Below are 26,033 nucleotides of genomic sequence, written 5' to 3'. Positions count from 1 at the left end.
ATCAAAGATAATTTCTTCCACTTCTTTCTCTTTTCTGCTATGCATAGTTAACTGCCAAACATGTCCACTGAGTTTTAAAACTTTGCTTACTGTATTTTTCATGTAACTCTATTTAGTTCTTCAAATCTGTACCACTTTTTAGTTTTTCTTTCCCTGCAGGTATTTTCCAGTTTGTTGATCATTTTTTAAACCCCGTAAGTAAGTAGAGTGGTTTTTTTGAGTAATCTCTACACTCGATGTGGGACTAGAACTCACAACCTGAGATCAAGAGCCACATGCTCCACCAACTGAGCCAGCCAGGCACCCCCCAAACCCCAGTGTTTTCCTTTTTTTTTAAAAGTAGGCTCCACACTCAATGTGGGGCTTGAATGCATGACCCTGAGATAAAAAATCATATGCTCTACTGATTGAGCCAGCAAGGTGAACCTCTTAAACCCAGTAAGTATAAAAACACATCTCTGATAATTTTTTTAAGTTTATATATTTTGAGGGGGCAGAGGGCAGAGCGAGAGGGAGAGAAAGAATCCCAAGCAGGCTCCATGCTGGACACAGGGCCTGACCTCACAACCATGAGATAGGACCTGAGCTAAAATCAAGAGCTGGACACCTAACTGACTGAGCCACGCAGACACCCCTGATAAATCCAAATCTAAAGTCTGTGCAAATTTTGTCCCTATCCCCCAACTTGTATTACCTTGTGTACTTTTTATCTTTGACTCTGTGTCCATGATTGTGCTTCAAAATTTACTTTTGGTGCTTTTCAAGACCCAAAATAAATGTCTTCCTTCAGAGAAGTATTGGGATGGCTTCTGCATGGTTCATGGGGGGAACTTCCAGTTGGGAACCACCTCAAATTATATTTGAGTGTAAAGTTACCTGGCTCACTCAGATTCTGGTGCTTTAGGTACAAAATCAGTTTAAGTCCTGTTTGAGGTCACAACTTCCTAAAAATTTTTTTGTCCTTTTCTTTTTCTATAGTCCCTGAATTTGGGGCTGGGTTTAGTTCTAGTTCTCTGTTATTGTGAAGATGTAAACTTTTGGAGTCCACCTTAATGTAGGATTTCCTATAAGATTCTCCAACCTGAATGGGCACTTGTCTTTGCCTTTTACCTCCTTTGCTCCATGAGCCACTCTATCAAAGTGGGAGGTGTCAGGCACTTTCAGGTCAAAACTGCCTGTTTCTCTCCATGTTCGCTCAGCTCTGGGTTAAGGTTTTCCACAAAAGTTTGGCCTTGCAATTCATCTTCTGTATTTTCAGATGTATATTAAAGACATGCACATGTAATCTTTCAAGATCCATCGGCAATGCAGTGATAAAAGGTAGAGTATTTTTTAACTTATGAGAAAAAAACCCCTTTATTTAGCAGTAAAAAATTTTCAGCAGGGAGGTTAATTATAATGGTGTGTGATATTCCTAAGAACAGGAAATCTCTGCCAAATTCTTAATGCATTAATGCTAAATATACTTTTCCTAATTGAATCTGTTCTTTTTCACTCTCCGGAGGAAATAAATTTTTAAAAGCCCAATGTGCTGCTAATAGCACAGTTTTAGGCCTGGAACTAATTTGACCCTGGCCTTTTATGCAAGTGACTTCATTCATGTTACAACTCAATGTCTTTGCCTGTTAAATGGAGATAATACTAAATTATCTTCATTGCTCTTTCTAGTTCTAAAATTTTTATGAATCTATAGATGCTTCCACATTTCACCTCAACACCTATAATAGACCTTATGAAACAATAATAGTCCTCTTCCCACTGGCACAATCCTTCCATAATAACAACCCAGAGCCACTTGCTACCAATTGACTGGAGATGGCACAAATCCTATTTGTCATCTCTGTTCTTATCGTCTGAAATATGGTTAGACAACATTTCTACTGTGTTATATCCTTAGTAGCTTTTCTAATAGTTCTAATAGGCAAAGAATTAGAAAACAACTCCCTAAAAGATCATTCTCATTTTTTGGGATTGTAGAAAATTCAAGTGTAGAATTCAAATTCTTCTTTGGAAAAAAAAAATAATGGAAATCATCAGGTAAACCAACACACAGAAGTATTCTCAGGTCATTATAAAAGCATTCTATTAAGTGCAAATAAGCATAAGACAACTGATAGTGTACTTCAGGTAGAGAATATAAATTTTAATAGTAATATCATAAAATAAACAAACATATAAAAATCAAGTATTTAGTTTTGGATGTTAGAAATAATATACATAATAAACTCAGCACAGTCCTGATAGTGCTGCAAGATAAGATTTTACTGTTCAAATTACAGATTATGCCAATTGGGCTGCTCTGTACTCTGGGTTTCAAAAATTATGCTTTTATTACTAAAAGCATCTGGACTTAAGACATCTCTAATGAAACCTGGCATATTGCAGTCGAAACTGTGTGACCATCATTTTAATGACCATAATGGAAATAAAATAGGCAAACATATCCCCCCTTTGGAATATTAGTTACCCAAACTGTCACAGTATCAAAATAAAAATGATTCTTTTCTCCTTTTTCTGTACTGCCTTGGAAGCATATACACGAGAGGAAGTTAAAGCAAAAAGGGCAACTTTATGATATATGCTATGTCGATGTTAAAATTCACAGACTGATTTTTAGATATAATATTCCTGATTCTGGTCCTTAAAAAGAAACAAGTAATTAACCAACTTTTTTCAATATCAGGAAATAAAATTTTGCTATTTTTCCATAATCAAATTTTTCAATGATTTCTAAGACCATTTCTATAGCCTGTTCCACTGAACTAGTTCAGGAGACACACTGGTTGAAAAAGGACTGAGAATATAAACTTTAAGGCTAAAAATTCCATCTTTAAAATGTAAAAATTTAAATAGAGCCCTTGACAAGGTTATTATAATAACACCAAATTGCTGGCTATGAAAACATGTAGACAGAAAAAAAGGTCATGCTTAAATATTTAAATGAAAAACCAGAGGCAAGTCTTTCATAACTTAAGTAATTCTTTCAACCTAAACACACTTGCTGAAATTGAAAGTTACCTTACTGCACTGGTAAATCTTTTTCAAAACCATTAAGTCCAGTTCTGGATCAATGTCTCTTATGCTTTGGTTGGATAATTTAATAAATATTCTGTAAGAGGTAACTATAGAACTTAATGAACAAAATAAAATAGATAAAATACTAGAATCTTAATTGAAAAATGGCATGTTTCTCCATCTTTTTCATGCAGTCAGCATGCCCACCTTAAATCTGATATTTGTATAAAATTGCTATATTTCCCACTGCAGCTTGTTTTCCTGATGAGCCAAATGTAAATGCTTTCATACAGTTGAGGATTAAAGAATTTTCCAATAATTATTCATCATTATCTGTAGAAAAGAAAAAAAAACTAGTTCACTTCATTGCAAATCAAACAGTATAAATCTTCTTAGCAAAAAACTCATTCTTTTTCATGTTAAAAGAGCTTTAATGTTTAAATGTAGCTTTTATTTAATATCACTTAATATTATTTAATATCACATACTCAGTGTAAAATATGCAAACAATACAATGAAGAATAAAGTGGGAAATAAAAATCACCTATAAGACAGATAACCAATGTTAGTAATTCTATGTAAATCTTGTTATATTTCCTCCTTAAAGCACATAATGGATGGATGAATGGATAAGTAAGTGCTAAAGCAAGATTATAAAATGTTAATGGCAGAATTTAGGTGTTAGATATGTGGGTGATAAATGTAAACTTTCAACTTTTATATATGATGAAAATTTAAAATATGTTGAGAAGGAATAAATCATGGATATACTCCATGTCAGTTTCAGTGTGTGCATATTATTTTATTTTATGGATAAGGCATAATTAAATTAGCCATTTCTACTTATAAACACTTTGGTTGCTTCCAATTTTTCTTTATTCTAAAAAAACACTGTTGAATGAATTAAACAGACTGCTTGGTTTAATCCTACACAATAATCACTATGTTCCACACTCTAGCAAAGGTGATCTTTTGTTAAAATCCAAGCATCAACTCAAATCACTGCACTGCTTAAATCCCTTCACCAACTCCCCACCACCCCAGCATAGAACCCATGTTCCTTATGTGGATTGCAAAACCCTTCATGATATGACCTTTTAAATATTTCCAGCCTTATCTACTTTCATCACCCATCTTCTCCAATTGTCCATAGAATATATACTTTAGTAACACTGACTTGGTAATAGTTCCCCTAATAAATTTTGCATGGCTCTATGTGTAAGTACACATACTGATTTGGGGGTAAATTCCCATTCATATTTCAAAATCCAAATCTGATATCCTCTCCTCTAGGAGAACATTTATTCCAATGTTGCTGGATCATTACTTCAGGCAACACATGTTATTGCTTCCAATGGTATACTTATCACTCTGTACTATAATTTACTTTTTACCCTTTCAAAAGGTTTCAAATAGAAAATTACAGAGAGAAAATTAAGGAACACACATGTACATAATACCTAGAATTAATAAAATTTAATTTGGGGCCATATTGGTTTGGATTATTTATTAAGAAAAACAAATTACATACAGATAGAGAGTACCCTTTTCCAATCTTCTTGACCTTTCTTCTTGGCCAAGGTCATTATCAGTATCCCCAAAGTGATGTGTATCTTTTCCTCCCATGGTTTTTTACTTTTATTGCATATATGCACAGCTAAATAAAATTGCTTTTAAACATTATATAAATGGTACCCTTTCCTACGTATTTCATTCATCACATTTGTGGGGTTTACCCATACTGATAAAAACTTATTTCACTTGTTTTAACTGATATATAGAGCTTCATTACATCAACACAGCACAATATTCTAGCTAAAATGAATGTGGAAGAAAGGTATGTGTTTCCTTTTTAAGAAACTATATGCTCTGACTGCCAAGATTGATATTCTACATGAGGAGCTGGTGGCCTCTGCCCTTCTACGGCTGGCCACAGTTATACTCCCTTCCTTCTTACAGGAATTTTTTAGGAATAATATAAAATAGTTAACACATTTTACTAGTTCTATTAGACTTCTGACTCTGGATAGTACTTAGCTATGGCCTAAACAGCATTGATTTTACCAATAGTGGCAGATGTAGATGTTTACCAAACCTATACTCTAATAGTTTTAGGCAGCTGAAGACAGGCCATCTTTTGAGGACTCAGATCATTTCCGATGAAATAAAACAGAAATGTTTCAGACAATCTTCTTTTTAACTTATTTCTTAATGACACTGATACCACTTTTGGGTGAACTAGATATAATTTACCTATCCTCTCCCTTCAATAATCTCCCTCTCTCCTAAAACAGAAAATAAAAGTGTGTAAGCACCATATGCAGATGACACAATTTAATTACTATTTTCAAACTTTTTTTTAATGTTTATTTATTTTTGAGACAGAAAGACAGAGCTTGAGTGGGGGAGGGGCAGAGAGAGAGAGGGAGACACAGAATCTGAAGCAGGCTCCAGGCTCTGAGCTGTCAGCACAGAGCCTGACACGGGGCTCAAACACACGAACTGTGAGATCATGACCGGAGCCGAAGTCGGACGCTTAACTGAGCCACCCAGGCGCCCCTAATTATTGTTTTCTAATGTGGCCTAAAAGAACAACTACATCGAGGGTCTAAGTATTTCCAATAAGAATGACTCTGAAATAGTTATTCTAAATCCATTTACTGTCTTTTAACTGTTTAATGATTAACAAAACAAAATAGCAAGTTAATTTATTCATATAGTTCCATATAATTTTATAACCAGCTTAGTGAGTTCATATATTAATAAGTTGTAATGTTTTAGGGGCTTCAGTAAGATATTTTTAGAAAGGTTTCCAGGGTAGGCATCTGACTTTATCTGCTTTATACTTTTTCTAAGCTAAAGGAATTACTGACAGGCTTTATGATACAGAACTTCAGGGTCCTCATTCCCTTTTCAACTGTGTAATACAGAAATTCTGAAATTGTTTCTTTTTCTTTTTTTAGATTGAAGACTAACTGATACACAACACTGTATTAATAGCAAGTGTACGACATACTGATTTGGTATTAATATATGCTGCAAAATGGTCACCACAATAAGTCTAGTTACCATCTGTCACCATATAAAGATGCTATAGTATTATTAACTATATTCCCTATGCTGTACATTATATCCCTTGTCATCTTTAATAACCGGAAGACTGTCCCTCTTAATCTGTTCACTTATTCCATCCATCCTCGCATCTTCCCACTCCTCCGGCAACTATATGTTTGTTCTCTGTATCTATGAGTCTGTTTTTGCTAGGATTTGTTTCTTTTGTTTCTCAGATTCCACAGGTAAATAAAGTCATATGGTATTTGTCTTTCTCTGATTTATTTCATACAGCACAATATGCACCCATGTTGTTGCAAATGGCAATAATTCACTCTTTCTATGGCTGAGCAGTATTCTACTGTGTACACCTGCCACATCTTCTTTATCCATTTATCTATGGACATTTACATTGCTTCCATATTTGGGCTCCTGTAAATATCACTGCAAAAACATATGAATGCATGTCTTATTAAATTAGCATTTTCCTTTTCTTTGGATAAATACCTGGAAATGGAATTGCTGGATTGTATGGTAGTTCAATTTTTAATATTTTGAGGAATGTCCTGATTTCCATAATGGCTGAACCAATTTATTCACACCAACAGTGCATGAAAGTTCCCTTTTCACTACTTCCTTGTCAACACTTGGTATTTCCTATCTTTTTGATAACACCCATTCTGACAGGCATAAGGTGGTATCTTATTGTGGTTTTGATTTGTATTTTGCTGATGATTAGTGATGTGGAGCATCTTTATGGGTGCCTGTTGGCTATCTTTACATCTTCTTTGGAAAAGTGGCCGTACAGTTTCTCAGTCTTGTTTTAATCTATTTTTTTCTATACTGATTTTATGAAGAAAATATATAATTTAAAAAATATATAATTCTTTATATGTTTCAGATATTAATCCCTTATTGCATACATCCTTTGTGACTATCTTCTCCCATTCAGTAAGCTGCCTTTTCATTTTGTTGATTCATTTTGTTTTCTTCACTGTGCAAAAGCTTTTTAGTTTATGTGAAGCCACTTGTACATTTTTGCTTTTGTTGTCCTTGCCAGAGGAGACAGATCCAAAAACTACCTATGTTTTATTATTGCAGTTTTATGGTTTGAGGTATTATTTTTAATATCTGTTTACAGTTCATTGATCTATTCTTCTGCATCATCTAATCTATTTATTCTCTCTAGTGTGTTTAACATTTCTGTTAAAGTATTCTTCCTCTCTGATTGGTATTTTATTTTCTATCTCTGTTGAAATTCTCATTGTGTTCATCCATTCTCCTGAGTTTGGTCAGCATTTTCATGACCATTATGCTGTACTCTTTATCAGGTAGATTGCTTTTCTTCATTTTCTTTAGTTCTTTTTCTATGGTTTTGCCTTGTTCTTTTGTTGGCACATATCCCTCCAACTTCTCATTTTGCCTAACTCTCTGTATCTGTTTCTATGTATTAAGTGGATCAGATACATCTCTTGGTCTTGAAGTAGGGCCTATGTAGATGTCCTGTGGGGCCCAGAAGCATGATCTCACCCCCACCCCCGGCCACTAGAGCCAGGTGCTTCAGGGAGCACCTTTGAGGGCTGCATATGTCCTCCTGTTGTGGGATCTTCACTGCTGTGGATACACTGGTGGGTGGGGCTTGTCTCTGGTCCAGATGACAGTGAAGCCCAGCCAAGAAACAGGGTTCTACAGAACTCTGAGTGGTGCATGGCCCCTTGCATTAGCTGTCCACAGGAAGGATTCCATAACGGCTCCTGCCAGTGCTGGCATTAGCATGGCAGAATAAGTAAAAATGGCTGCTGTGCATGTCTGTTCCTGGAGAGAATCCAGCAATTGCTCTGAGATTAGTTAAGTATTCTCCTTCAATTGTGGTCTATGTGCTTTTTTATCTGGTGTTTTGTGTTGGTTTCCAGGTCTAATGAGTCTGCACTCAACACCTGTAAGACTGGGTTTTCCTTTCTGTATAGCTTTACGTTGATTTCCAAAGGCAGATGTTTTGGGGGCTTGTCTCTCTTATGCAGAATCTAAGGGCTGAGGTGCCTGATGTTGAGAATCACTCCTCATGAAAAAATTCTTTACCTGTGAGATCCCTCCTGACCATGGAGTCCTGCAACTAGAGTGTGGGTTTTTTTCTGTAGTGAGACCCTATCTCTCCCTCTTCTATACATCTCAGTGCTGTCCCTTGTTGTGGAGGCTCCATTCTTCCACTTGCTAAGTCCCCTTCATCAGAGGGAATTATTTCAGAGTTGTGGATTTGTTGTGCCTGTGGGAGGAGGTGAGTTCAGGATCCTCATATGCTGCCACGTTGAACTCTCTCCCTCATATCACTTCTTGAAAAGAGTATAAGCCTATCCTGATTTCTGGTGTTTTGCAGGAGAGACAGCCTTCTGTGTAGGCATATATCCTTTTGAAGCCACTCAATTATCCAACAACAACAAAAAAAGTGTCAATTTTACCTTGTGGCTTAGTCCACAGTTATAGTTCTCCACTTAAGGAGCAATACAAATAGGGGTGCCTGAGTGGCTTAGTCGGTTGGGTTTCCGACACTTAATTTCAGCTCAGGTCATGATCCCATGGGATTGGGATTCTCTTTCTCCCTTTCCCTCTGCCCCTCTTGTGCACACACTGTCTCTCAAGATAAATACTAAAACAAACAAACAAACAAAAAAAACAAAGAAAAATTTTCCAAATATTTATCAAGCAAAGTTGAACCCCAAGTACATTGTTGATTACCTAAAAAAAGCAGTACTGAAATAATACCTATAGAGAACTGACCAAAGGATAAACAGTCTGAATATAACTAGTTTGGTACTATTCACAGATTTGCATAAATGGAGTCATTCTCTGGCTTATACCATGTCCCACTAAGAGAAAGAGGCCCGTGAAATCCAAACATTGTAAAAATTACTGAAGATAACTTTTAGTTTATTATAGTACTATTTTATAAAATAGGGTCCAAGATCTCAATAAAATCAGAAATCTTCAAGTTCCAGATGTTTAATTTTTATATGTTAATTTTGATAGCAAAAATATTATTTCAATATTTAGAGGAAAATCATATTTTACAGTAATAACTATCAACTGACACATATTTGAAAGACTAACACTTGAGTTTTTCACTGAGGTCTATGGACTTAGATTCTTGAAGAAATTTTCCCCTTTAAAGGAATTCACAAGTTATTAAACTTTGAGGAACACTATTGTTGTGCCTTTTTTTCAAGAATCATGGGAAAATTGTTACTTTAATACCAAAAATAGCTGTCCTCTGAGTGACATGTTTTGTCTCAAGAATACTGTGACTCATGTAATTAACTAGGTTTCCTGCTTTGTGAGAAAGATAAGCACCAAATTTATGACATAGTCTCCACTAAATGTGGAGAACCTCTGAACATTAAGTTTGTATTCTCACCTCATTCTTGGCTTAATATTTATTGCTTATGCTAATTTGCCTGACAGGCTTTCCCAAGCATTTTCTTAAATTAATTTTATCTTGTACTGTATATATTTTTAAGTGGAGTGTTAAATTTTTTGAGACAAGATAGAATACAAATAAAACTTAGGAAAATCTATATTGTTAAAATTAAGCATGAACATTTTAAACATTCTTTAAATCCTCATATCATTTTAGCATATAAAAATATCTTTAAAATAACAGGATTAACAGTAACAGATATTCTAGAATGGAATTCTTATTCAGAATACTCAGAATCAGTTAACAAATTCACTTAAAATATTAGGCTCGTTACTTCCTGATGAGATACCTAAAAACCAAAGACCACAAATTATTTATCTTGATCACCCACTTCAGTCACTAAACTTGGTTTCAGAAACTTTAAACTTTTTACAAAAAAAAAAATGTGCCCAGAATAAAGATTCATACAAAAAAGTCAAAAGAACCCAGTAGATAAGCTGTCAGTGAAATTCCAGAACTATCAAGATATTTTGTGTCATAGAGCATCTTCATTAGATAAGTCTATACCTCTACTTTGAAGAAACTATTATTTATTTGGCTATCTAAATTTGGACACCCTCCCCCCCCCAAACACACACACTCAAGGAGGAGAAAAGAATCAACAGTAGATTAGCAGATGCAGAACCCAGTGGCAATCTGGAAGACAGGGTAATAGAAAGCACCCAGGCTAAATAGCAAAAAGAGAAAAGGATTTTTAAAAATGAGGACAGGTTAAGGGATCTCTTGGACAACATCAAGTGAATAAACATTCATATTGTAGGGGTCCAAGAAGAAGAAGACAAAGGGGTAGAGAATTTATTTGAGGACATAACAGCTGAAAAATTCCCTAACCTGGGGAAGGAAGTAGAGATCCAGGTCCAAGAAGCACAGGGAACTCCATGGAGGTCTACACCAGGACACATAATAATTAAAATGTCAAACGTCAAGGATGAAGAGAGAATATTAAAGGCAACAAGAGAGAAACAATAAGTTACCTATATGGGAAAACCAATAAGGCTACTAGCCAATTTATCGGCAGAAAATTTGCAAGCCAGAAGGGAGTAGCATAATATGTTCAAAGTTCTGAATGGAAAAAAAAAACCTATGAAAAAGAATACTCTACTTGGCAATATTATCGTTTATATTTGAAGGAAAGAGTTTCCCAGACAAACAAAAAATAAAGGAATTTATTACTACTAAACCAGCCTTACAAGAAATGTTAAAGGGAATTCATTAAGCTGAAAAGAAATAGCTATAATTAGACATAAGAAAATCATGAGGGAGAAAAAAATAAGTTTTTTAAGAATGTATTTGGGGGCTTTTGGGTTGGTTAAGCATCCGACTCTTGCTTTTGGCTCAGGTCATGACCTCATAGTTTATGAGATCAAGCCACATATTGACAGCACAGAGCCTGCTTGGGATTCTCTCTCTCACCTCTCTCTCTGCCTCTACTCTCACATGCACATTGTCTTTAAACAAACAAACAAACAAACAAACATTAAAAAAAAATACTGGCTCTGCTCCAATCGCTTTTTAAAAAATAGGTAGACTAGTATGTGGACCCTGAGTTTGTCTTGTCCCTGAACCGCAGCTAGATCAGCATCAAACCATTTCAGACACCCAGGAAATTGATCTGAGGATTAACACAACAATCTACATCATTAGAGCCAGAGAACTTAGCAGGTATGCAGAGAGATGAACTGAGGGAGAGAAAAGCCACAGGGGTAGGGAGCTGTTTTGAGAGAGAGAGGACAGAGAGAGAAAGAGAAAGGGGGAGAATGCAGCACATTGGGATTGTGCAGAAAAGCACTCCCCCCGAAAGTACCTGGAGAGAAAGAGTGAAAACACTTGCAGGAGACTACACAAGAAATCTGTTTCCCAAAACCATTGATGGGGAGAAAGGAGAGATTTCAGTACCACCAGGATTCTATAAACAGTGGAGCAGAGTCTGAAGTTCCAGAGTTCAGTGTCTGGTGGTGTTCCAGTGAAGAAGCAGAGTGAATCCCTAGGAGCAGGCAGCAGGGTCTGAGGGATCCATGTGCCACATGGGGAGAAGCGGTTTCTCTGCTTGGAATGCATTTGGTAGAGGTCATATAGCTCCCTGCAGGCAAAAGTCCTGGCAGAATCCAGAGAGCTGCCATGTTCAGGGATACTGGAACAAAGATGCCAGAATGCAGCAAAATCTGGTACTGGCTATGTGCTGTGATTTACCATAAACTCTGAGCCTCTGCTGCTGCATGATCACATAAACGTTTTCTGGGACAAGCTGGCACCTGGCCATTACTCGGGGACAGCAAACCCTCCCCCAGAGAAACTGTGTGTCCAAGCCAAGGGGGTCTCTAAAGTGTTGGGTTTTAAAACACAGTCCCTCCTGAGATAAAACTCTGGAGGCACCACCTGGAAGGCAGCTTGGAGACATACAGGATAAAGGCAAGAAGCAGACAGAAGCCAGAGACAAAGAAAGGGTGCTTGACTACATGTCAGTGAGAGAATATAATTACTGGGCCAGAAACTAGAGAGCCAGGTGAAGCCATGTTCACTTTCAGAGCAGGCCAACACGGATCAACCCCAGTGAACTAAACAGTGCCACCAAGTAGAGAACAGAGCTGTTACACCAAGCCCCACCCACCTGCACCCCTGGAAGACCAGCACAAATCCCTTCCATCCGCTTTGTCATTGACTACAGTGTGCTACAAAGTTTCAGTTATAGGGGAAACTGAATGTAACTTCATTCAAGTTTCATTCTGTTTGCTGGTGTATTTGTTCATTTTCTTTGCTTCTGCTTTTGTTTGTGTTTTCTTCTTTTTCTCTTTGATACAAAAGAACAAATTTTTTATTCTATTGTATTTTATTTTATTCAATTTCATTATTTAAAAATTTTTTTAAAAATTTTAACGTTTATTTATTTTTGAGACAGAGAGAGACTGTGAGTGGGGAATCGGAAGAAAGAGAGGGAGGCACAGAATCGGAAGCAGGCTCCAGGCTCTGAGCTGTCAGCACAGAGGCTGACATGGGGCTCAAACTCACAAACCATGAGATCATGACCTGAGCCAAATTTGGACGCTTAACCAACTGAGCCACCCAGTTGCCCCTATTTAAACTTTTTTTAACTTTTTTTTTTCCTTTCTCTTTTTTCTCTTTTATATCAAGCTTCTCCCAACAAGAAGACTGAAAAACACCTAGGATCTATCTTCCTTTATCTGATATTTTTTGTTTTGTTTTTATGTTTTTAATTTAATTATTTTATTAATTTTTTTCTTCCCCCAAAATTACAAGATGGAGGAATTCACCCCAAAAGAAAGAATAGGAAGAAATGATGGCCAGGGATTTAATCAACACATTTATAAGTAGGATATCTGAACTAGAATTTAAACCATTATTAATCAGGGCCCCTGGGTGGCTCAGTCACAGTTAAGCATCTGACTCTTGGTTTCAGCTCAGGTCATGATCTCATGGTTCGTGGGTTTGAGCTCCACACCAGGCTCCATGCTGTCAGTTAGGAGCCTGCTTGGGATTTGCTCTCTCTCCTTCTCTCTCGGGTCCTCCCCTGCTTGTACTCTCTCTCTCAAAATAAGTAAATAAACTTTAAAACCATGATTACAGGGGCGCCTGGGTGGCTCAGTCGGTTGAGCAGCCGACTTCGGCTCAGGTCATGATCTCGCGGTCCGTGAGTTCGAGCCCCGCGTCGGGCTCTGTGCTGACAGCTCAGAGCCTGGAGCCTGTTTCAGATTCTGTGTCTCCCTCTCTCTGACCTTCCCCCGTTCATGCTCTGTCTCTCTCTGTCTCAAAAATAAATAAACATTAAAAAAAAATTTAAAAAAAAACCCATGATTACTAGAATACTAGCTGGGGTTGAAAAAAGCATAGAAGACACCAGAGAATCCCTTTGTACAGAAATAAAAGAATCTAGTCAGGATGAAATTAAAAATGCTATAACTGAGATGCAATTGTGAATGCAGGCCGTGACAGCAAGGATAGATGAAGCAGAGCAGTGAATCAGTCAAATAGAAGATAAAATTATGGAAAATAATGTAGCACAAAAAAAGAGGGAAAGAAAGACAAAACAGCACGATACAAGACTTAGAGGACTCAGCGACTTATTAAAGAGGAATAACGTTTATATCATAGGAGTCCCAGAAGATAAAGAGAGAGAAAAAGGCACAGAAGGTTTATGTGAACAAAGTATAGCTGAAAACTTTCCTAACCTAGGGAAGGACACAGACATCAAAATCCAAGAAGCACAGAGAACTACCATTAGATTCAACAAAACCAACTATCATCAAGGTATATTATAGTCAAATTCACAAAATACACAGACAAGGAAACAATTATGAAAGCAGCAAGGGGGAAAAAAAAAGTCCTTAACCTATAAGGGAAAACAGATCAGGTTTGCAGCAGATCTGTTCACAGAAACTTGGCAGGTCACAAAGAAGTGGCAGGACATATTCAACATGATGAATTGGAAAAATATGCAGCCAAGAATGTTTTATCCAGCAAGACCATCATTCAGAATAAAAAGAGAGATAAAGAGTTTCCTAGACAAACAAAAACTAAAAGAATTCATGACCACTAAACCAGCCCTGCAAGAAATTTTAAGGGGGACTCTTCAAGTGAAGAAAACAAAACAAAACAAAACAAAACAGAAAAGACCCACAGCAACAAAGACTAGAAAGGACCAGAGAACATCACCAGAAACATCAACTCTACAGGAAACACAATGGCACTAAATTCCTATCTTTCAATAATCATTCTAAATGTAAGTGGACTAAATGCTCCAATCAAAAGACATATGTATGGATTAAAAAACAAGACCCACCTATATGCTGCCTACAAGAGACTCATTAAGACCAAAAGACACCTGAAGAATGAAAATAAGGGGATGGAGAACCATCGATCATGCTAATGAATGTCAAAAGAAAGCCAGAGGCACCTGGTGGCTTAGTCTTTGTGCGTCTGACTTTGGCTCAGTTCATGACCTTGCGGTTCCCGAGTTAGAGCTCCACATCGGGCTTGCTGCTGTGAGCCTGTCAGCACAGAGCCCACTTTCCTTTCTCTGTCTCTCTCTCTGCTCCACCCCCACTTGTGCTCTCCTCCCCAAAAAGAGAAAGCCAGAATAGCCATACTTATATCAGACAAATTAGACTTTAAAACAAAGACTGTAACAGGAGATGAAGGGAATTATATCATAATTAAGGGGTCTATCTACCAAGAAGACCTAACAATTATAAATATTTATGCCCCCATCTTGAAAGAACCCAAATATATAAAACAATTAATTACAAACATAAAGAAACTCATTCATAATAATACAATAATAGTAGGGGACTTTAACACCCCACTTACAACAATGGACAGATCTAAGCAGAAAATCAACAAGAAAACAATGGCTTTGAATAACACGCTGGACTGGATGGACTTAACAGATATAATCAGAACATTTCATCCTAAAGCAGCAGAGTATACATCTGTCTTGAGTGCGCATGGGACATTCTCCAGAATAGATCGTAGTCTGGGTTACAAATCAGCTCTCAACATGTACAAAAAGATTAAGATCATACCATGCACATTTTCAGACCACAACGCTATGAAACATGAAATCAACCACAAGAAAAAAATTTGGAAAGACCACAAATACTTGGAGATTAAAAAACATCCTACTAAAGAATGAATGGGTGAACCAAGAAATTAAAGAGGAAATTTAAAAGTACATGGAAATGAAAACAAGACAGTCCAAAATCTCTGGGATGCAGCAAAGGTGGTCATAAGAGGGAAGTATATCCAGGCCTTCTTAGAGAAGGAAGAAAGCTCTCAAATATACAACCCAACCTTACAACTAAAGAAGCTGGGAAAAGAACATCAAATGAAGCCCAAAACCAGCAGAGAAAGGGAAATAATAAAGATTAGAGCAGAAATCGGTAGAAACAGTAGAAACAGATCAATAAGACCAGGAGCTAGTTCTTTGAAAGAATTAACAAAATGGATAAACGCATAGCCAACGTTATTTAAAAGGAAAGGACTGAAATACATAAAATCACAAATGAGAAAGGAGAGATGACAACCAACACTGCAGAAACACCAATAACAATAAGAGGATATTATGAGCAATTATATACTAACAAATTGGGCAATCTGGAAGAAATGGGCAAATTCCTAGAAACATATAAACTATCCAAAATGAAACAGGAGGAAATAGAAAATTTGAATAGACACAAAACCAGTAAAGAAATTGTATCAGTAATAAAAAAAATGTCCCAACAAGAGTCCAGGATCAGATGGCTTCCCAGGGGAATTCTACCAAACAGTTAAAGAAGAGTTAATACCTGTTCTTTTGAAGATGTTAATTAAAAAAAAACAAAAAACAAAAAACAAAAAACAGAAATGGAAGGAAAACTTCCAAACTCACTCTGTGAAGCCAGCATTACCTTGATTCCAAAACCAGATAAAGAATTCACTAAAAAGGAGAATTACAGACCAATTTACCTGATGAACATGGATGCAAAAATTCTCAACAAGATACTAGAAAATCGAATCCAACAATACACTAAAAGAATTATTCCCCACAATCAAGTGTGATTTTTTTTCTGGGCTGCAGGAGTGGTTCAATGTCTGCAAATCAATCAACATGATACGTCACATTAATAAAAGAAAGGATAAGAACCAAGATCCTCTCAACAAATGCAGAAAAAGCATTTGATGAAATACAGCATTCTTTCTTGACAAAAGCCCTCAAGAAAATAGGGATACAAGGATCACACCTCAAGATGATAAAGGTCATATACAAAAGACCCACAGCTAATATCACCCTGAATGGGGAAAAAATGAGAGCTTTCCCCCTAAGGTCAGGAACACAACAGGGATGTGTACTTTTATTATTGTTGTTCAACACAGTACTGGAAGTCCAAGCCTCAACAATCAAACAACAAAAAGAAATAAAAGGCATCCAAATTGGCAAGGAAAAAGTCAAACTTTCTCTCTTCGCCAATGCCACGATACTGTATGTGGAAAACCTGAAAGACTCCACCAAAAACTGCTAGAACTGGTACATGAACTCAGCAAAGTTGCAGGATATACAATCATGTACAGAAATATGTGTCATTTCTATACACCAATAATGAAGCAGCAGAAAGAGAAATCAATGAAGTGATCCCATTTACAATTGCACCCAAAACCATAAAACACCTAGGAATAAACCCAACCAAAGAGGCAAAAGATCTGTATGCTGAAAACTATAGAAAGCTTATTGAAGAAGATGCAAGGAAATGGAAAAACACTCCATGCTCATGGACTGAAAGAACAAATCCTGTTAAAATGTCCACAGTACCTTTGGGGCACCTGGGTCGCTCAGTTAAGCATCTGACTTCAGCTCAGGTCATGATCTCACGGTTTGTGAGTTTGAGCCCCGCCTCGGGCTCTGTGCTACAGCTCAGAGACTGGAGCCTGCTTAGGATTCTGTGCTTCCCCTTCTCTCTGCCCCTCCCCCGCTCATGCTCTGTCTCTTTCTCTCAAAAAAAAAAAAAAAAAAAAAAAAAAAAAAACTTTAGCAAAAGTAAAAAGAAATGTCTACACTACCCAAAACAGTCTACAAATTCAATGCAATCCCTATCAAAATAACACCAGCATTCTTCACAGAGCTAGAACAAACAATTCTAGAATTCATATGGAACCAGAAAAGACCCAGAATAGCCAAAATAATCTTGAAAAAGCAAAGCAAAGCTGGAGGCATCACAATTCTGGATTTAAGCTGTATTACAAAGCTGTAATCAACAGGCCAGACTGGTACTGAAACAAAAATAGACACAGACCAATGGAACAGAATAGAGAACCCAGAAATAAATCCACAAATGTATAGACAACTAACCTTTGACAAAGCAAGAAAGAACATTCAATAGGATATTCTTCAGCAAGTGGTGTTGGGAAAACTGGACAGCGACATGCACAAGAATGAACCTGGACCACTTTCTTACTCCATACACAAAAATAAATTCAAAAGGGATGAAAGACCTAAATGTAAGACAGGAAACCATCAAAATCCTAGAGGAGAACACAGGCAGCAACCTCTTTGACCTCAGCCACAGCAACTTCTTACTAGATGTGTCTCCTGAGGCAAGGGAAACAAAACAAAAACGAAGCACCAGGATCTCATGAAGACAAGAAGCTTCTGCACAGAGAAAGTAACTGTCAACAAAACTAAAAGGTAACCAATGGAATGGGAGAAGATATTTACAAATGACATATCAGACAGAAGGTTAGTATTCAAAATCTATAAAAAACTTATCAAACTGAATACCCAAAAAACAAATAATGCAATGAAAAAATGGGCAGAAGACATGAACAGACACTTTTCCATGCCTAATAGACACATGAAAAGATGCTCAGCATCACTCATTATCAGGGAAATACATATTGAATATAACAGACACCACCTCACAGCTGTTGGAATGGTTAAAATTAACAGCTCAGGAAACAACAAATGTTGGCAAGGATGTAGAGAAAGGGAAACATTTTTGCATTGTTGGTGGGAATGCAAACTGTTGCAGCCACTCTGGAAAACAGTATGGAGTTTCCTCCAAAAGTTAAAATAGAGTTACCCTATGACCCATCAATTACACTACTAAGTATTTACCCAAAGGATACAAAAATACAGATTCAAAGGGGTACATGCACCACAATGTTTATAGTAATATTATTAACACTAGCCATACTAAGGAAAGAACCCAGATGTCCATCAACTGAAGAATGGACAAAGAAGATATGGTATACATATACAATGGAATATTACTCAGCAATCCAAAAGAATGAAAAATCTTGCCATTTGCAACAACATGGAAGGAACTAGAATGTATTATGCTAAGTGGAGTCAGTCATAGAAAGAGAAATATCATATAATTTCACTCATATATGGAATTTAAGAAATACAACAGACGAACATATGGGAAAAGAAAGAAAAATAAGATAAAAACAGAGTGAGGGAAACCAAAATGCACTCTTAAATACAGAGAAGAAACTGACGGTTGCTGGAGGAATGTTGGGTTGGGGGACAGACTAAATGGGTGATGGGCAAATGGAGGGCACTTATTGAGATGAGCACTGAGTGTGACATGTCAGTGATTAATCACTAAATTCTACTCCTAAAACCATTATTACACTATATGTTAACTAACTTGGATTTAAATAAAAATAAAAAATAAAAGATGTAGTACCTTAAAAAAATAAAAATAAAAGAATGTGTTTGAATTTAAATGATCATCAAATTAGTATAGACTGCTATACACTTAGATGTTATATATGATCCTCATATAACTACAAGCCCAAAACCTGTAACAGATTTACAAAAAATAAAGACAAAAAAAAAAAAAGCCAAACATAATACTACAGAAACTCATCAATCACAAAGAAAGAGAGCAGGGGCACCTGGGTGGTTCAGTTGGTTAAGTGTCCAACTTTGGCTCAGGTCATGCTCACAGTTGGTGAGTTCCAGCCCCACATGGGGCTTGCTGCTATCAGCACAGAGCCTGCTTCATATCCTCTGTCCCCCTCTCTCTGCCCCTCTCCTGCTCACATTCTCTCTCAAAAATAAACATTAAAAAAATAAAAATAAAATAAAAAACAAAGAGAGCAAGAGAAGAAGAAAGTAACAGAGAACTACAAAAATAATCAGAAAACAACAGAATGGCAATAAGTACGTATCTGTCAATTGATTACTTTAAATGGTCCAATCAAAGACATAAGGTGATGGAATGGATAAAAAACCAATGACCCATCTACATGCTGCTGACAAGAGATTCACTGCAGACCTAAAGACACATATAGACTAAAATTGAAGGGATGGAAAATCACTTACCAAACAAATGGAAGTGAAAAAAAAAAAAAAAAAGGCCATGGTAGCAATACTTATATTAGACAAAACACACTTTAAAACAAAGATTGTTAACAAGAAACAAAAAGGGCATTACATAACGATAAAGGGATAAATCCAACAAGAGGCTATAACAATAGTAAACATCCATGCACCCAACACTGAAGCACCCTAAATACTTAAAGCAAACATTAATGGAGAAATTAATGGTAATATAACAATGGTAAGAGACTTTAACACTCCACTTACATCATTAGCTAGATCACCCAGGCAGGAAACCAAAAGGAAAGAGCATCTTTGAAGGGTATTAAACCAGATGGACATAAAGATATATATAGAACATTTCATCCTAAAACAACAGAATACACATTCTTTTCAAATGCACATGGAACATTCTCCAGAATAGATTACATGTTTGGCCACAAAACAACCCTTAATAAATTTAAGAAAACTGAAATTATACCATGCATTTTTTCTGACCACAACAGTATGAAACTAGAAATAAATCAAAGATAAAAACTGGAAAAAAACCCAAACATGTAAAGGCTAATCACCATGATAGTAAAGAAACCAATGGGTTAAGGAAACAAAGAAACAAAAAAATACATGGAGACAAATGAAATGAAATGAAAATGAAAACACAATGGCCCAAAATCTCTGGGACACACAACCAAAGCAGTTCAAAGAAGAAAATAAACCAACAGAGGCCTACATCAAGAAACAAGAAAAAGCTTAAATAAACAATGTAACCTTGCCCCTAAAGGAATCAGAAAAAGAAAAAATCCCAAGGTGAGCAGACAGAATGAAGATAATAAATTCAGAGCAGAAATAAATGACATGGAGACTAAAAAAACAATAGAAAAAAAATCAATGAAACCAAGAGCTGGTTCTTTGAAAAGATAAAGGAAATTGATCAACCCTTAACAAGACTCCTCAAGAAAAAAAAAGAGAAAAGACCCAAATTCATAAAATCAGGTATGAGAGAGAAGTAACCCATGACACCATAGAAACACAAAGGATTATAAGAAAGCTACAAAAAATTATATGCCAACAAATTGGACAACTAGAAGAAATGGATACATTCCTAGAAACATACCATCTTCGAAAATTGAATAAGAAATAGAAAATCTGAAGACAGATCACTGTTAATAAACTGAATTGATAATCAAAAAAATAGAAGTCCAGAATTAGATGGATTCACAGGTGAATTCTACCAAACATTTAAAGAAGAATTAATACCTATTCTCCTCAAACTATTCCAAAAATAGAAGGAGGAAAGCTTCCAAGTACATTCTGCAAAGCCAGCATTACTCTGACACCAAAACCAGACAAACACACCACAAAAAGAGAAAAGTACAGGTCAATATCCCTGATGAACACAGATGCAAAAATCATCAATAAAATATTAACAAACTGCATTCATCAATACATTGAAAGGATCATTTACCACAATCAAGTGGGATTTATCCTGGGGATGTAAGGATGGTTTGATATTCACAAGTCAATCAATGTGATATGCTACATTAACAAAACAAAGGATAAAAATCATATGATCATCAATAGATGGAGAAAATCATTTGATAAAATTCAATACCCATTTAAGATAAAAACTCCTAACAAAGTAGGTTTAGATGGAATATACCTCAACATAATAAAGAACATATATTAAAAACCCATCGCTACTATCATACTCAATGGTGAAAAACTGAGAGCCTTCTAATATCAGGAACAAGACAAGTTATGTCCATTCTTGCCTCTACTATTCAACATAATACTCAAAGTCCTAGCCACAACAATCAGATGAGAAAAAGAAGTAATAGGCATCCAAACTGGTGAAGAAGTTAGACTGTCACTATTTGCAGATGACATGATAGTATACACGGAAAATCCACCAAACTACTAGATGAAATAAATAATTCAGTAAAGTTTCAGGATACAAAATTAATACTCAGAAATCAGTAGCATTTCTATACACCAAAAATGAGGTAGTAGAAAGGGCATTTAAGAAAATAATTTTCATTTACAATTGCACCAAAAATAATAAAATATCTAGGAATAAACCAAAGAAGTGAAAACTATAAAACACCAATGAAATAAATTGAAGATGACACAAATGGAAAGATATTCCATGCTCATGGATTAGAAGAATTAATAATGCCAAAAGCTCTGTATTACCCAAAGCAATCTACATATTCAATGTAATCAATCCCTATCAAAATACCAACAGCATTTTCCATAAAACTAGAATACTCAAATTTGTATGCAAACACAAAAGACCCCTTATAGCCAAAACAATCTTAAGAAAGAAAAGCAGAGCTGCAGGTATCATAATTCCAGATTTTAATATATACTATAAAGTTGTAGTCATCAGAACAGTATGGTATTGGCACAAAAATAGACATAAAGATTAATGGAAGAATACAGAAAGTCTACAAATAAACCTATAATTATATGGTCAATTAATCTATGACAAAGGAGGCAAGAATATACAGTGGGAAAAAGACAGTTTCTTCAATAAATGGTAGAAAAATTAGAGAGCTACATATATGTAAATGAATGAAACTGGACCCATTCTAACATCATACACAAAAATAAATTCAAAATAGATTAAAGCCCTAACATGAGACCAGAAACCATAAAAATCCTTGAAGAGAACACCGAAAGGAATTACCCTGACATCAGCCACAGTAACATTTTTCTAGATGTGTCTCCTCAGGCAAGGGAAACAGAAGCAAAAATAAACTATTAGGACCACATCAAAATAACAAACTTTTGCATAGTAAACAACACAATCAACTAAACAAAAAGGCAACCTAATGAATAGCAGATATTTGCAAATGACATTTCTGTCATATGTTAACAACATATACGACCCCACATGAAAAAATCAAACAATCCAATTAAAAAATAGGCAAAGGACCTGAATAGACATTTTCTGAGGAAGACATACAGATGGCTGACAGCCACATGAAAAGATGCTCACCATCACTAGTCATCAGAGAAATGCAAATGAGAACCACAATGAGATATTACTTTACATACATCAGAATAGCTAGTATCAAAAAGAGAGGAAATAATAAGTGTTGGTGAGGGTATGGAGCAAAAGGAACCCTCGTACATTGCTGGTGGAAAGTAAACTGGCATAGCTACTGTGGAAAACCATAATGGAGGTCCCTCAAAAACTCACAAATAGAAATACCACACGATCCAATAACTCCACTAATAGGTTTTATCCAAAGAAAAAGAATACACTAATTTGAAAATATATATGCACCCCTATGTTTATTGCAGTATTATTACCAATAGCCAAGATATGGAAGCAACCTAAGTGTCTTTTGACATATGAATAGATAAGGAAGATGTGTGTATGCACGAGTGCACACACATACACACACACTGGAATATCACATTGTCATAAAAAAGGATGAGATTGTACCCTCTGTGACAACATAGATGGACCTACAGGTATTCTGCTAAGTAAAATAAGTTAGACTGAGAAAAAGGAATACCATATGATTTCACTCATATGTAGAATCTAAAAAAAAAATGAATAAACAAAAAGCAGAAGCAGATTTATAAATATAGACAACTGATCATTGCCAGAGAAGGGGGTGGGGTTGGGAGGATAGGCAAAAGGGTTAACGAGGAGTGGGAAATACAGGCTTCCAGTTATTAAATGAATAAATCATAGGAAGAAGGCACAGTATAAAGAATACAATCAATGGTATTGCAGTAGTGTTGCCTGGTGACCAACGGTAGCTATACTTGAGGTAAGCACAGCATAAAGTATAAACTTGTCAAATAGTTATGTTGTACACCTGAAACTAATATGACCATGTGTGTCATCTATACTCAAGTAAAAAAAAAATTTGAAAAGAAAGGAGCTCCTTTAAGTTTCTATTGATAGATTTCATTGCACCACCATAAATAGGACACATTGCTTTGTTTTTGCCTGTTTGTGATTATTAAGGGGGCTAAAGAAAATCATATTGAAGAATATATGCAGCACTATCTACTGGCTTATATTCAATCCATTACTTGTTGCTAATGGCCCTAACATTTTCTTGACAGTTATTATTTTGTTAAGAATACTAATGAAGACACAGTGGTTTCTGAAGCTATATGGTAAGAGTACTCACTGTACCTTAAGATTTTCTAGTTTTGATTTAACGATAACTATTATAATTTTTAAAAGATTTTTATTTAAAAAAATTTTTTTTAAATGTTTATTTATTTTTGAGACAGAGAGAGATAGAGCATGAATGGGGGAGGGTCAGAGAGAGAGGGAGACACAGAATCGGAAGCAGGCTCCAGGCTCTGAGCTGTCAGCACAGAGCCCGATGTGGGGCTCTAAATCACAGACCGTGAGACGATGACCTGAGCTGAAGTCGGACGCTTAACTGACTGAGCCACCCAGGCGCCCCTAAAAGATTTTTATTTTTATTAACAAATTTAAAAAAACATTTTTTTTTTGGCTGAGCTTTTTGGTCAATATAAATAAGTTTATACCTTAAATAAGTGAAGCTGCTCCCAAAATAAAAAAAAATTCTTGAATTTGATTTTAGGAAACTTGATTAATAAAAATATGAAATATTTTTATTAAAAGCCTGATTCTGAAATATCTGAGCTGAATATTGATGCTCCATTCCTATGAACACTAAATCCAGGTATTCACCCTCCCATGCCCAAACACATCTACAGTTTCAAAAAAGATCTTATTTGCAATCTCAGTACTCTCCAAGATATCCAGAATACTGCTGCTAGATTGAACTTTACAAAACATCTTCACTTTGTCAGTTTACAAATCTTCACTGATTTCCTCTATGTATTTTAAATATTTCATAGTATCTAATCACAAAGACTACTTTGGGTTTTTTTTAGTTTTTATTTAAATTTTAGTTAATATGCAGTGTAATATTAGTTTCAGATGTACAATATAGTGATTCAACACTTCCCTACAACAAAGACTATTTACAACAAGAAGCTTCTGATAGGGTGATTTCAACTCTAATACACATCAATTAGTTTTCACTCTGTTTTTTGACAAGTATGGCTCTACATTTCTTTCCATTTTTCACAATCCAAGCTTCCCTTCTCTAATTCCTACTGCACTGAAAAGTACTTTAGAATATGCATTTTTTACATATAGTCTTACACTTTCATATACTTAGGTTTCATCTCCCAAGGGAACTGTAAACAACATGTAAATAAAACACTATGCCGTTTAATGTCAATTAGTAATAAAGTGCTAGGTTACAAGAAGCACTTAATAAGTATTTTGAAAACAGTTCACAGTACATTAGAATAGTGATCATCTTTTTATAGCAATGGAAACTGAAATTTCAAAGAAATTACTTAATGTCACATTACTAGCTTGTCACAGAGTTAGGACTATACTACTGGTCTTGTTCCATGTCTAAATTGACTAAATTTAAGGGGCAACACCATTTTTAACTTTAATAATTTTCCATAAAATTCAAATATATTTTGTGTCATTCTGTAGGTAAATATTTTCCAAACAGAAAAATGGTTTACATATAAACCACTATAAATGAACTCCACTTACTGTGCATGGAAGAGATTACATTTGGTATTAGGAGAAACTGTACATACTGCTGAAGCATGTATGTCTAAAACTTTACTAAAGCATTCTGATTTCTAGAACTGACCAATAAGGAGTCTTAAAAAATCTCATTCAAATGTTACTTACAAATTAAGTAAAAATATGGACCTAAAGGACTTAAGTCAATGAAAATATGGTAGAATCAGTAACAGTATATGACATGGTTAATTTTATAATTGCTCATAAGTACTGGATATGATTCCAATATAGATTTCACCAAAATGCATGTGATAAAAGCTCAGTAATTTACATCCTGTTTTTTGCACATTTACTTAAAATAGACTGAGGAAATCTTACCTTCTTGATAGGCTCCATCTGCCATGACTAAATGAAGAATCTTGGCATAAAGATGTTCATGTTCATTTCCTAAAATATTCTGAACTATTGTTGAACAAATCTCAATATTTTCATCTTCATCTTCATGAATAGCCTATACCAAATTTCCAAATATAAATTAATGCTTGAATATTAACTTTCTCTAATTGGAAACTTTATTATTTATGATAAATCTATTGACCTATAAATATCACTGACATTTCACTAGTAATCCAAAAAGAGCATATTTCAAAGTTAAATTTTTTCTTAAATAGGCTCCATGCCCAACATGGGGCTTGCACTCATGACCCTGAGGTCAAGAGTCAGATGCTCTATCAACTGAGCCAGCCAGGTGACCCAAAGTTAAATGTTTTAATTGACATTTTACTTACCTTTATCTTCTCATAAACCTCAAAGAATTTTTCAAAGCCTATTTCCTGCTCCAGGTGAAGTCTCAGTTCCTCTAAATGATTAAAGACGCTATCATATTCACATTCACTAGTAATCTCACCATCACTGTTATCTAAAATACAGAAATAAAAAGAAGATATTTTAAGACTAAAAAGAATGAATAAAATAATTCTTACCCTAACAGACTAAAATTCTTTTTCACAACTGAGTGAGGTCACTGAAACAGACTACTTGTACTTTCACTATAAAGATTTTATCATTATAATTATTGCCATTTATATAGGAAATCAGTGTATTTGTAAATCTGTCTT

At 35.5% G+C, this 26,033-nt stretch overlaps 1 protein-coding gene across 6 annotated transcripts in view; it reads right to left on the bottom strand.

Annotated features, from left to right (window-relative positions):
* Positions 1 to 2,258: 2,258 nt before the first annotated feature.
* The window catches only part of NEK1 (NIMA related kinase 1), a 219,548-nt gene continuing 195,773 nt past the window's right edge, over positions 2,259 to 26,033 (bottom strand). For all 6 annotated transcript variants that reach the window (XM_042935112.1, XM_042935107.1, XM_042935108.1 and 3 more), the window contains 3 exons: positions 25,704 to 25,834; positions 25,294 to 25,426; positions 2,259 to 3,348 (listed from right to left, as the gene is read on the bottom strand). In XM_042935112.1, the coding sequence (XP_042791046.1) occupies positions 3,335 to 3,348; positions 25,294 to 25,426; positions 25,704 to 25,834 (278 nt within the window). In that variant the 3' untranslated portion in view covers positions 2,259 to 3,334. The remainder of the gene's footprint in view (positions 3,349 to 25,293; positions 25,427 to 25,703; positions 25,835 to 26,033) is intronic.

This window comes from Panthera leo, chromosome B1, assembly GCF_018350215.1.
Source record: "Panthera leo isolate Ple1 chromosome B1, P.leo_Ple1_pat1.1, whole genome shotgun sequence".
Classification (NCBI taxonomy): Eukaryota; Metazoa; Chordata; class Mammalia; order Carnivora; family Felidae; genus Panthera; species Panthera leo.
This window is presented reverse-complemented; position numbering and strand designations above follow the sequence as displayed.